Source organism: Lemur catta, chromosome 11 (genome assembly GCF_020740605.2).
Source record: "Lemur catta isolate mLemCat1 chromosome 11, mLemCat1.pri, whole genome shotgun sequence".
Taxonomy (NCBI): domain Eukaryota; kingdom Metazoa; phylum Chordata; class Mammalia; order Primates; family Lemuridae; genus Lemur; species Lemur catta.
In genome coordinates, this window is record NC_059138.1 from 13,322,299 (window position 1) to 13,336,386 (window position 14,088).

Below are 14,088 nucleotides of genomic sequence, written 5' to 3' on the forward strand. Positions count from 1 at the left end.
CCATCAACATCAAGACAAGACCCTCTACCACCAAAGGATTATGACTCTTGAAGAGCCAAGTGACCGTTAGCATTTTAGTAATAAAGTATTTTTTAATTAAGGTGTATATATTATTTTTTAGACATAATGATAATGCACACTTAGACTATATATAGTATAGTGTAAATAAAACTTTTATATACACTAGGAAACTAATAAATTTGTGTGGCTCACTTCATTGTGACATTTGCTTTATTACAGTGGTCTGGAACCAAATCTGTAACAACTCCAAGGTATGCCTGTATTATCAGAGGATAAATCTCCATTGAATCTTTAATATGTCTAATATAAAGCAGGAATTTTTAAGAATGTGACAAAATGTCTTCTAGATCCTTGCTACTCATATTTCACAAATCAGCAGCATCAGCATCACCTGGGAGCTTGTTAGAACTACACAATCTGCCAGGCCTGGTGGTGCAGCTACTTGAGACGGCTGAGGTGGGAGAATTGCTTGAGCCCAGGAGTTTGAATCCAGCCTGGGCAATATAGCGAGACACCATGTGTCTAAACAAATAAAAATTAAACCAAAAAAGAAATACACATACATTAGTCAAGCTGTGAAAAAAAACCCAAATAAACAAACAAAAAAACCCCAAACTAACAAAAAAAGAAATATAGTCTGGCCTCACCCCAGGCCCACTGGTGAGAATCCTCAAGTGATTTGAATGCAGTGGCCATAGGTTTAGTAGCAAAGTTCTAGGTCAATGTCAAAATAGTTCACCAAATCACAGAGTCACCTTTCTGTAGCAAATGGGATTGAACTACCCAGCACCACATAACATAGTGTAGCGACAACAAGAACATGGATGCTGGGTAATGTGTGAAGTCACAGTATGAAACCTACCTCTTAACTGTGTGATGTCAGGCATGTTACTTAACCCTGTGCCTTAGTTTCATCATCTGTACAGTGGGGGTGGATAGGCATATCTAAAATATCTAATAAGAATGATGTAAAAATTTAAATATTGGGAAAAGGCTTATAATTAGTACCTGGTGTATTATAGATGATCAGAAAATGTTTACTATTATCATTATTGTTGGTATTGAGTTCACTTGCAACAAAGACATTGAAAACTTGGAAAAGAACAAAATAGGAATAACAATGGCAGATGAAAACTGATGTTATACCTGAATTATTCCAGGTAAAAATATTTTTCTATCTATCTATCTATCTATCTATCTATCTATCTATCTATCTATTTATTTATTTATTTTAGAGACAGGGTCTTGCTCTGTATCTATCTATCTATCTATCTATCTATTTATTTATTTATTTTAGAGACAGGGTCTTGCTCTGTCCCCCAGGCTGGAGTGCAGTGGTACAATCATGGCTCACTGTAGCCTCTCACTCCTGGTCTCAAGTGATCCTCCTGCCTCAGCCTCCCAAAGAGCTAGGACTACCAGCGCATGCCACCACACACTTTTTTTTTTTAATTTTTTTTTGAGAATTTCCCTCTGTTGCCTGGGTTAGAGTACCATGGTGTCAGCCTCGCTCACAGCAACCTGAAACTCCTGGACTCAAGTGATCCTCCTGTCTCAGCCTCCCGAGTACCTGGGACTGCAGGCGTGCGCCACCACACCCAGCTAATTTTTTTACTTTTAGTTGTCTGGCTAATTTCTGTTTTTAGTAGAGATGGGGTCTCACTCTTGCTCAGGCTGGTTTTGAACTCCTGACCTCAAGTGATCCTCCTAAGCCTTGGCCTCCCAGAGTGCTGGGATTACAGGTGTAAGGCACAACGCCTGACCACACACACAATTAATTTTTTAATATTTTTGTAGAGACAGGGTCTTGCTATGTTGCCCAAACTCCTGGGCTCAAGTGATCCTCCTGCCTCAGCCTTCCAAAGTGCTGGGATTATAGGCATGCGCCACCCCACTCAGTCAAAAAATATTTTTTAAACCCAAAATATTTTGACAAATAAAAATCAGAAATACGTAAAAAAGTATTTATGCACCAACAGACTGAATTTTAAGCATTCCAATGACCCCATTGTTTCATTCTGCATTTTTACAGTATGCTAAATACCATATTTTATCTTACCAGTCGCTTGCTATAAAGTAGTGCTGTACTGCTGCCACTAGAAACTGCCCATTTAGAAAAATGCATGACATGTTCCAACTGTTTGGAAAGTCCAGCCACTTCCTGTTGTTGTTGCATAAGTTTCATGCGATGGTCTTTTGCAAGGCTCTGGAAAGAAATTTTCCAAATTAGTATCTGCATGTTAACATATATTTTAATGGTCATTTTTAGAGAACCAAATTAGAATAAGCACAATCTCTAAGTACTCAGTTGACAGGAACTGAAAATACTCTTAGTGTTTTCCCCCTTAATACAAAGGATCACTGTCCCTATAGGAAAAAACTACATCCTTAATGTGCCCCGGACCACTGTCTATGCTTGTATGTATTCTGGGATTTAGGTCTCTGTTCATGCATCTTGCAATATGAAAGAGAATGTATTAACTTTAATACAATGTCTGTTAAATTCAACACTCACAAATAAAATAGATGTACCATCAAGCAATCTAGTAAAGTTACCAGATCACATAATTTACTCAATCATATGATTTTACCTTCTAGGAATTCTAGTTGCAATTGCAACTAGTTTGTGCCCAGAGTTGTGCCATATTGTAGATAATACTTATCCTTTTTATTTGCTAATTTTTAAAAAAGGCATCATATTATTTCTGTACATTGAGAACTATCATGGAAACCAATAGATGCAGTGAATAATTGTGCCAATGCACTCTAAGAAAAGCTACATAAAACAAGAATAGCACCAAAATTGGTTTATTTTAAAGGTCCCTATCCAAAAACCTCTTCCTAGACCTGGTAAGGAGAGGGGAAGAGAATAGGACTTCTTACTGACTCAAACAAATTAGAAAATTGCCATACTCCCACGGGAACTTATGTTCTCAATTAAAAGTGAACCTAGATCCTGGCCCTAGTCAGCTCCAGATTTGGAAAATACATGAGATAAATTAAGGGGGGAAATGCAGTGAGTTTGTCTATTTAAGGAACTGTTAATAGTCAATGAATTTACCATATCTAAGTTAAATTCAGACAGAAGAAAATTTACCTATTAGGCTATTTCTTACCCCTGTAAAAACAAAGCATTGCTTTGGAAACATTCTAGTAGGAATAGAAATTTTGTTGACTTTGGGGGAGGTTGCAAATTCAGAATTAAAAGCTCCAGTTTCTTGATCTTCTATGGTAAAAGCTATCTGAACACTTTTCTTGTGAGTCTTAGCAGATAAAACTGGTTACATTCATTTACCTTAAAAAGGGACTCTGAACCAGAAGAATGGGCACAAGGATTAGATGCATATTTAAAAGCTACTGTGAAAATTCTAAGTCAAAGTTGATCAAAAATAATACCAGGTTCATTCCTATACATTTGTTTGAGTCTGGTCGTCTTTTTCTCTTCATCTGTTTTTAAAGCTCTTCAAGTGATTTTGATGTATAGTCAAGTTTGAAAACATAGCCAGAACAACATGTGCATTACTAATTTCTGGGAAAGCAAATCAAAGTGACATTTGATTTTTAAGTAGAGCTTAGAAACCTTTAAAATTCTGCTTATATGTTTCTATTAAAATAAAATTAAAAAAAAATCACAGAACCCTGAAAAAATAGTTACTATAAATGGGGTCTGCATCCTCTTGCCCAGAATATCACTAAATAACTATGTTTCCAATAGAACAGAGAATTATTTTAGTCATTGTTTCCTATATGGCTGATAAACGATGGGAATGACTATACTCTGCCATAAGGGATAGAACTTTTTGACAGAGACATTATAGTTTGGTCAACTATGAAATAAAGAGGATGAACTAAGTTATTTCTAGGAGTTTCACTTTTCCTTAAATCTTCAAACTATAGGATGTTAAAATTCTCATTCTAAATTGTTTCTGTACTGTGAATTCTTTCTGTATCAAAATACTAAAAGAATACCTAAAGAACATACAAAATTAATATTTATGTTAACATACCACATAGATGTTGTAAACCTCATCTTATTTGAAGTCAAACACTGAGTTTGGATGTTGACTTTCAAGAGTTTTAAAAAGCTGGTGAAGGCTGGGCATGGTAGCTCACGCCTGTAATCCTAGCACTCTGGGAGGCCAAGGCTTGGGAGGATCGCTTGAGGTCAGGAGTCTGAAACAAACCTGAGCAAGAGCAAGACCCCATCTCTACTAAAAATAAAAAAATTAGCCAGGCAACTAAAAATAGAAACAAACAAAATTAGCCGGGTGTGGTGGTGAGTATCTGTAATCCCAGGTACTGAGGAGGCTGAGGCAAGAGGATTGCTTGAGCCCAGGAGTTTGAGGTTGCTGTGAGCTAGGCTGATGCCATGGCGCTCTAGCCTGGGCAACAGACTCTGTCTCAGAAAAATAAAAAAGCTGGTGAAGACAGTAATATTTTTCTTACCCACAGTGAGCTGCGACTATCCTAAGTGCCTTGAGTATATAACTATAAAGTGTTGAGGCCAGGAGGCGCATTCTTTTGCCTGTTTCTCAGAAGGTTAAATGTATAAATTTGGGAACTAAATATAACTGACAGTATATCTTTCTAGAAAATTTTGCTCAACTACACCCCTCTGGTGATACAAAGTTTTCACTTCAGCGAATATCAAAAATGACTCATCTCTTCAACATTCAGAGCTCCTCCTACAAGCAAAGCACTATGATTTGTGCTTTGAAGCAAACAATGAGCAGTAAGACATTCCTAGTGTATTATTAGGTCATTAAATATGAAATGTCCCATTTCCAGTCAAGAGTGTAATTTATCATATCTTAAACACGAAGCAGTACAGTTAATCAAAGTGTACACCTAAACTATCCACAGTTTTGCCATCTTAACTGTAGCTTTTTTATGCCAGCAGCAAAGAAACCCAGAGAGCGGGTGGTGATGAAATTATGAAAGGCGTTTTCCACAGCTTGTTGAGAATTGAATATTTTTCCTTGCAAAAAGTGGTCCAAAGCCTGGAAGAAGTGGTAGTCCATTGGTGCAAAGTCTGGTGAACATAGTGGATGACAGAGAGTTTCCAAGTCCAGCCCCTGCAGTTTGAGCAGCGTTGTTTGTGTGACACGTGGTCGAGTATTTATCTTGCAAAAGGATTGACTTGTCTTTATTGACCAATCTTGGATGCTTAAAGTCAAGCATCTTCATCATTTCATCTAATTGGTTTCAGGACACATCCACTGTCATCGACTGACCAGGTTTCATGAAGCTGTAGTGGATAATACAAGCATTGGACCAACAGAAACCATTCACTTTTTTTGATGAATATTCAGTTTTGGACTCTGTTTCAGCACTCCATCTTTATCAAATCATTGTGCTGAACGCCTGTGATTGTCAAGAAGAATCCACTTTTCAACACACGTTAACAAAATGGTATAGAAATGGTTTGCCTTTACGTCATGACAGCAAAGAAAGGCAAGCTTCAACATGATTTCTCTTCTGACACTCATTTAATTCATGTTGAACCCATTTATCCAGCTTCTTTACCTTGACGATTGGTTTCAAATGGTCCAATATTATTAGAATGGTAACGTCAAACCTTGCTAATTCACACGTAGGTTGAGATGGGTTTGTTTCCACTATAGCTTTCAGCTCATTTTTATCCACATTGGTCTCAGATCACCCACGTAGCTTATTTTCAAGATTAAAATCACCAGAACTGAACTTCTCAAACCATCAACATACTGTGCGATCATGAGCTACATCCTTCCCCAACAGTTTGTTGGTATTTTTTGAGCTGTCTGAGCTGCACTGGTTCCACGATGGAACTCATATTAAAAAATAACATGAATTTTTGACATATCCATGGTTTCACAAAAATTGCTCTAAAGAAAATCTGAAAGATTACAAGCCAAAATGTGTGTTTGAAAGACTGAGGATGTACCTTCACAATCAAAATAAAGTAAGTGTCAAAGTGAAATGTCAGAGATAATAACTGTCAAATGTAGCACTTAAGGAAATCGGACATTTCATACTTAATAGCCTAATATAAAGCCATAAATTGTTGGCTACAATGCAGAATCTGCCAAAGGAAAACCTGAGAATGGAAAAAAAACTTTATCAAATCATAAATGGAAACAATTAAATGAAAAGTGACATGATTTCAAATTCGTAAGTACTATGTGGAATCAATACAACATACTGTCCCATGGGCAATAACTTACCTCTAGCTGATGCAGTAGAGCTTTTCCTTTTTTATTTATTTCTACCATCAATGTAAATATAGCAACTTTAATATCCTGTTCCACCTGCTTTTGATTTTGATTTACCTCAATTATTCTGAAAATTAAGTGAAAGAAGAAAAAAAATTTAAAATTTAAGGTAGTTTTTTAAACAATATTTAAAATTGATGCTTTAATGTCTAAATTAGACCAAAATATTTTCAGTGCTTAGAAGCTCTGCTATTTCTAAGAGTCCTTCAGTTTAAATTGACTGTCTTGAAGATGACACAGCATCTTCTGAAATATAATTCATCTGAAAGATATAGTTGCTCAACTTAATCTTAAAATCAACATATATAAAATTGGAAGAGAATGAGCATATTTTAAGAAAATATGGTTTGGAAAGATTATGAAGACATCCAGTACTCTACCTAAAAGGAGAGGCAAAAGGGTAGACTAGAAAAAGGATTTATAAATAAGATAAAAATAGTATTAATATGATTCGGAACAAGTTCTATTGTATTCATTGCAACTAAAAACTGGAAAAGTATAAATGTGATAATCTTATCTTAGTTATCTGAACTATTACAGTACTCATTATACCTGAACAGAAGCAGAAAGACAACAGTAGTTTGCTACTTTTTATAACATATTTACCTTCAAATTGGCAGCCAAATAACTACTTTATGTTTCATCAACCATATATTTTTCAACCTTTGATTAGAGTAAATGGGAATGTTATTTTCAGAGATAAAATAGATAGAAAACATAGCACCACCACAAAATATCTCACAGAGGTTTAAAAGAATAGAAAATCGACGAAACTTTGAGATAAATAAAAACCTTAATTTCTTCTGAGCGCTTCTCCCACAAGTTACTCTCAAAATCCAAAAAGGCAGAACTTTATTCTCTGTTGGAAATATTTCAAGATAATGGTTTGACATCAATATTGTTTCAGGATCCAGGAAACGAGATAGGCCTGGGAACCAACCAATCTCAAAAACCTCATTTAAATCTTCATGACAGTAAAAAATGATGAATAAGGGGAAGACTGTCACATTTGCAAATGCATAAAAATAAATTAATAGCAAAGTTAATCCTTTTATAATCCTGGTAGGCTATACAGATTTATAAGCAATTAGCACCTAAGAGGGATTTTTTAATTTTCACAACTCAAAAAATAAAAATCCTTCCACACAATGTTCCATACAATGCTATTGTTTTTTTTTTAAAAAAAAAGAACAAATCACAAATCTGGAGAGCTCACACTATCTGATTTTACGCCTTACTACAAAAGGCTATAGTGAACATGATCATGAAAGTAGGTTATTGACAAAAGAAACACAGTGGACCACATAATCCTACACATACATGGTCAATTGATTTAAGGTGCCAATGCAATTCAAAGTGATAGAATAGTCTTTTCAAGACATAGAAATCCATATATAAAAAATGTGAGCCTTGACCCATATATCATGCCATATACTCAATGAAAGAGTAAGAAAAATGTCCAAAGGGTAAATTTCATTAAGGGTCGATCTTTTACTTAAAATTAATTATTTTACAATTGCTACCTTTTGCCACTAGATGGTAGAAATGCCTATAATTATCTCCCTTCATATTCATTCAATAAATATTCAAATTTTCAATTACTCAGAGTCAAAAAATTTTAAACCCACCAATTATTCCATTTGGCAAAATACACTATCTCTGATTGGAATATGGTAAATAGTATTGAGTTAATTACAGTTATTCTGTGAAAAAGAAAGGTAAAAAGAAATGAGAGCTAATAAGGAAAATAAGAAAAAGACATACAATTCAATGTATAATAATGAATACATACAATAATAATGTTGGGGCATCAAGAATAGATTAAATTATGTTTAAAAGTCTCTTTTAAGGAAATCAGGTGATACAGAGAATTACCTGGAAAAAAAATTCCCTAATTTATCAGGCCTCTTTTCTTCAGGCTCCTTCCAATAAACATTTCTTGACCGACTGAGGCAGTGACATATTACTTTTGTGTGTAAAACAACAAAAAAAGCACACATAGGATTTCATAGGTGTGTAAATTAAATGTCAATATGTGCTCCAAATGGGATTTTTAAAAGGTGTTAGACAACCTCACTCCTACATGAAGTGAGTGGTTTGCTCCCCAGTCACTGAATTTTAAGATATGAGCCTTTGGACAGTTAATAATTTCCTTCTGTAGATGATAATCAGACAATGAATTAAAAAGGTATGTGAAACAGCTTAATGATCTTAGTCTCCTAGTGTCTTAAAATTTTCACCTCTTTTCAGTTTAAAAACCACAGCTCCAAGGCCGGGCGCGGTGCCTCACACCTGTAATCCTAGCACTCTGGGAGGCCGAGGCAGGTGGATCGCTCGAGCTCAGGAGTTCGAGACCAGCCTGAGCAAGAGTGAGACCCCGTCTCAACTAAAAATAGAAAGAAATGATCTGGCCAACTAAAACTACATATATATATAAAAAAAAAAATTAGACGGGCATGGTGGCGCATGTCTGTAGTTCCAGCTACTCGGGAGGCTGAGGCAGTAGGATCGCTTGAGCCCAAGACTTTGAGGTTGCTGTGAGCTGGGCTGACACCATGGCACTCACTCTAGCCCGGGCAACAGAGCAAGACTCTGTCTCAAAAAAAAAAAAAAAAAAAAAATTACAGCTCCAGGACAGCATCTCAAATTTTAGCAAATTCTAATAGAGCAATTAAATGTATAGTCAAATATTAAAGTATTTTATAATATGGGCAAAAATGATTGATTTTTTAAAAATCTTGGCATTTCTTTAAAATTAGAAAACATGCAATCATAAGTTATCAATACTTACCAGATAAATGAAATATTACTAACTTCAGCTTATTATCATTTAGTTCTGAAATTTTATGGCTAAAAAAAATGTTTTCCAGCAAGGTTTCTGGAAGTCTTGTCAACCATGTGTTATTACAGTTATCTGACAACTTATTACTTCGCTGTGAGTTAAGGAAAATGTTCTGTTCTAAAAGTGAATATACTTCACACATTACATAAAAACGGTTTATTATAATACCCAAAATTACCTGTTTTGGATCTGATTTCCTGTGAATTTTATGTATTTTGTTTTTTCCATCAGTTTGGTGATTAGTGTATCTATGATCACTTTCTGATTCTGAAACGCTTCTTCTATAAATTGATATCTGAAGAAATAAGCAAATTATTTCACATAAATATCTGTCCAAAATGAGGAAAATTCCAAAAGAAATGACTAATAAAAAATAAGATAATAAGACTATAAGGAACTTAAGTAATAATATTTTAAAAATACCAAACATATCCCTGTAAGGCCAGCTTTCCCCTCCTCTCAAATTATCCCACAACAAATGAGTAGTCTTTACAGATATTATTTATGGATACTCTAAAATATTTTGAAAGTTTGAGAAAGACGTACACCTAACATTCATAGTTTTAGAGGCCTATAGAGTTTGGCAGTCCTGGCAAAATGTAGTCAAGGATATATAACAGATTTATTAACTATTTTGCAATTTCATAATTATGAAAGCTTGGTATAAAACATACATTTTAAAAGATCACTTTTAAATAGTAGGTAGTTATGTTGTAGAAGTCACAAAGATGTGCCTTCAGGATAAATAGGGGCAGAAAGGTGAAACTCTTGATGATGTGCCTGGCAATAAAATTTCAAGTAAAAGTATCATAAGATATAGCACTTCAAAATTTTATATAACTTGGAAGTGAAGATGATATAATCTGGAAAACTATGTAAGATGACTGAAAAGAAAGAAGCTCTAGAGAAATTGGCAATGATGTAGAAAATACATATTTAGTTTTATTTAAATTTTTCTATAAAAAGTACAATAAAATATTTCTAAATTAACCTATTTTACTGAATGTGATTTCAAATATGTAAGTATAATTAAATCAATAAGTATTATAAATATGGTTGCCAGAGCTAGAAAAAAGAGAACACCTAATTAATAATTCTATTGGATTTCCTTTGTACATTATCATACCATGTTTGAATATTTAAATTCTTTCTTAGGCAACTCAAGTTTTTTTTATATTACTAAAATTTTTTCTTTACTACACTTAGTATGATGTAATGTTAAATGAAATGGTCAAAATAGTCATCCTTATGTTGTTCCCAATCTCAACGTAAAAACTTTCAGTATTCCAATATTAAGTTTTTTTTTTAGTTCTTTTCATAGATAATTTTTACCAGGTTTAGGAAACTCCCATTTATTCCTAGTTTGCTAAGATGCCATGTCATGAATGTATATTTAGTTTTTATTTAATGTTTTTTCTGCCTGTTAAGATGGTCATAATTTTATTTCCTTCTTTTAATATGATGATACAAATGATTTTAACATGCATGATTTTGAAATATTAAATGAACTTTGGATTCCTAAAATAAGGTCAACTTGGTTGTGATTAATTGTCCAAAAATGATACTACTACTGGATTTGGTTTTGGATTTCTTGGAATTTTTACAATTGTTTCATGGATGAGACTGGCCTGTAATTTTCCATTTCTGTTCCTTGTCAGTTTTGGTACAAAGGTTATGCTGGCTTCATAAAACAAGTTGGAGAAAATTCATTCTTTCACCATTTTCTGAAAAAAGTTGCGTACAAAATGTGTTATTTTTACCTTAATTATTTCATAAAATCATTAGTGAAGTCATCTGGGTCTGCTATTTCCTTTGTGGGAAAATTTTAAATTACAAATTGTCATTAAATTAAAGGACTATTCTGATTTGCTGTTTTATTTTGCATTAGTTCTTGTAAAAGTTGTATTTCCTAAGAATTTTCCCATTTCATGTAAAAATTTTCAAATTATTGACAGTTTTTTTTTTTTTGAGACAAAGTCTCGCTCTGTTGCCCAGGTTAGAGGGCAGTGGCATCATCATAGCTCACTGCAACCTCAAACTCCTGGGCTCAAACAATCCTCCTGCCTCAGCCTCCTGAGTAGCTGGGACAAGAAGTGCAAGCCACCATGCTCAGCTAATTTTCTGTAGAAACGATGTCTCACTACGTCACTCAGGTTGGTCTCAAACTCCTGGCTTCAAGTGATCCTCCTGCCTCAGCCTCCCAAAGTGCTAGGATTAAAGGTGTGAGCCACTGCATGGAGCCATATATCCTTTCTGTCTTTGTATTTGCCTTTGGAATAGATAGTGATGTCACCTTTTTCACTCCTGGCATTGGCTGTTTCAGCCCTCTTTCTGTTGTTCTTAATTACTGGTACAAGGTAACTATGAGCCTTTTGAGAAGACTTAATTTTGGGCTTTGACTATTTCTGCACTTGTCTTTATTGTGTCTCCCTTAAAATCCACTTACCTGGGGGTTTTATTTTTTTAAAGACAGAATCTCACTCCATTGGTCAGGTTGGAGTGTGGTAGTGCAATCAAAGCTCACTATAACTTCCAACTCCTGGGCTCAAGTGATCCTCCTGTCTCAGCCTCCCAAGTGGCTACAGCTACAGGTGCATGCCATCATGCCTTTTTATTTTTTGTAGAGACAGGATCTCGCTATGTGGCTCAGGCTGATCTGGAACTCCTGGCCTCAAATGATCTTCCCAAAGTGCTGAGATTACAGGTGTGAGCCACCACACTCAGCCCTTGGGTTTAATTTGCTTTTCCTAACTTGAGATAAATGTTTAGCGCATTGACTTTTTATCCTTAATATCTAATATATACATTGAATGATATAAATTTCCCTCCAAATATGGCTATTAAAAAAGAAAAACCTCAAGGCTTGATTGATATTTACTATATTCACCATTATTCAGATCAAAATATTTCCTAATATCCATTGGAATTTATTCTTTAATGATTTAAATTTATAGTTAGCTGCTTATTTTGAAATAATTTCAAAGTTAAATTTGCAAGAGTACAGAAATCTCATATATACCTTTACGCAGATTAATCAGTTTTTCAAATTTTGCCTCATCATAGCCTGTTAACCTCTCAATGTGTATTTCCTAAAAACAAGGATGGTCTCTTACGTAAACAGTATAAAGTTCAAGAAAACTGACATTGTTACAAAACATCTAATCTACAGACTGTGTTCTAATTATGTCATTTGTCTCAATGAAGTTTTTTTTTTTTTTTTTTTTTTGCAACAGTCTCACTCTGTTCCCTGGGCTAGAGTGCCATGGCATCAGCCTAGCTCACAGCAAACTCAAACTCCTGGGCTCAAGCAATCCTCCTGCCTCAGCCTCCCAAGTAGCTGGGACTACAGGCATGCGCCACCATGCCTGTCCCCGGCTAATTTTTTCTGTATATATTTTTAGCTGTCCATATAATTTTTCTATTTTTAGTAGAGACAGGGTCTTGCTCTTGCTCAGGCTGGTCTTGAACTAATGAGCTCAAACAATCTGCCTGCCTCGGCCTCCCAGAGTGCTAGGATTACAGGCGTGAGCCATTGCAGCCAGCCCTCAATGACGTCTTATATATCATTTTTTCCCTCTAATCTAGGATACAGTCCAGGATCATGCATCATTGCATTTAGTTTTCAAATGAATTTCATTTCTTTGTTTCCAAATATATATTTTTCTCCTCTATTATTGTTTTCTAGATTACCTGCATGTAGTTATACAAGTTATTTTCCAGGATTTCAATCCTTTGAAATTTAAGACTTTGCCTGGCATGTGGTCAATTAAATATTTCTCTTTGTATGTTTGTAAAGAATGTGTTATTGGGTACAGTGTTCTATAATGTCCACAAGACATTATGCTAATGGTGCTATTTGACTCTAACTGACATATCTTTACTGATACTTAGTCTGCATGTTCTGTCATTCATTCATTCAGAGATGGGGTCTTGCTATATTGCCCAGGCTAGACTCAAACTCCTGGGCTTAAGCAATCCTCCCACCTCACCATCCCACATAGCTTGGGAATACAGGTGTGCACAACGGTGCCCAGCTTCAATTACTGAGTAAAGCATGGTAAAATTTCCTACTGTGATTGTGGATTTGTCTGTTAGTTTGAAGTTCTGTCATTTTTTTAAATGTAAGTTTGTTCTCCATATAAATTTGGAACTCATATCTTTTAGATGAAGAGAGCCTTTCATCCTTACAAAGTTTCCCTCTTTATCTCAATTAATGTATTTTGCCTACTACCATCAGCTTTCCTTTGGTTAGTATTTGCATAGCACATCTTTTCCCATTAACCTTTTTATATACTTAGGTTTTAGATGTTTCTTGTACAAAGCAAACACAGCAGATTCCTCTATCTTGTTTCTTATCTAGTCTGAACCTTGTAATTTGGAACATTTTGCCTATTTACATTTAGCATAATTTTAATGTATTTGTAGATCTACCAATTTACAAAGATGTTATTATATCCCATCTGTTCTTTATTCCTTTTATTCATTTTTTGGCCTCTGTTTATACTGATTAATTATTCCATCTCCCCCATCCCCCATTATCTTAGTAATTATAGACACTTTCACTGTTCTTTTAGTGACTACTCTTAGACATTACAAAATGTAGATTTTTAACTTGTCATCATCTAACATTAACATCTAACATCATCTACATTAGTTTGTACTTTTTACCCTCTTCCTAGACTATACACGGGCCTTAGAACACAAACTCCACAGCCTCCTAACATGTCTGCTATATGATATACATACACATACCACATGTCAACCAGGTATTATTATTGTTTCCTAAGTCAACATTCTTTTTATATACACTCATACCTATTATTTTAATTGCTCTTTATTCCACTGTGCATCTCCTATCATTTTTCTTCTACCTAAAATGTGAGGGTTTAACCAGGGATACACTCTCCCAGTTTGTTTTGTACAAAAATGGGCTAAAATGTCTTTTGTCGGTATTTGAAAGTTCTCAGTCATTAT

At 34.7% G+C, this 14,088-nt stretch overlaps 1 protein-coding gene across 1 annotated transcript in view; it reads right to left on the reverse strand.

The window, feature by feature from the left end:
• TRIM24 (tripartite motif containing 24) overlaps positions 1 to 14,088 on the reverse strand; it is a 99,472-nt gene that overhangs the window by 39,381 nt on the left and 46,003 nt on the right. Inside the window, exons 5-7 of the mRNA XM_045565323.1 lie at positions 9,293 to 9,409; positions 6,225 to 6,339; positions 2,081 to 2,227 (exon numbers count right to left, since the gene is read on the reverse strand). Coding sequence (XP_045421279.1) covers positions 2,081 to 2,227; positions 6,225 to 6,339; positions 9,293 to 9,409 — 379 coding nt within the window. The remainder of the gene's footprint in view (positions 1 to 2,080; positions 2,228 to 6,224; positions 6,340 to 9,292; positions 9,410 to 14,088) is intronic.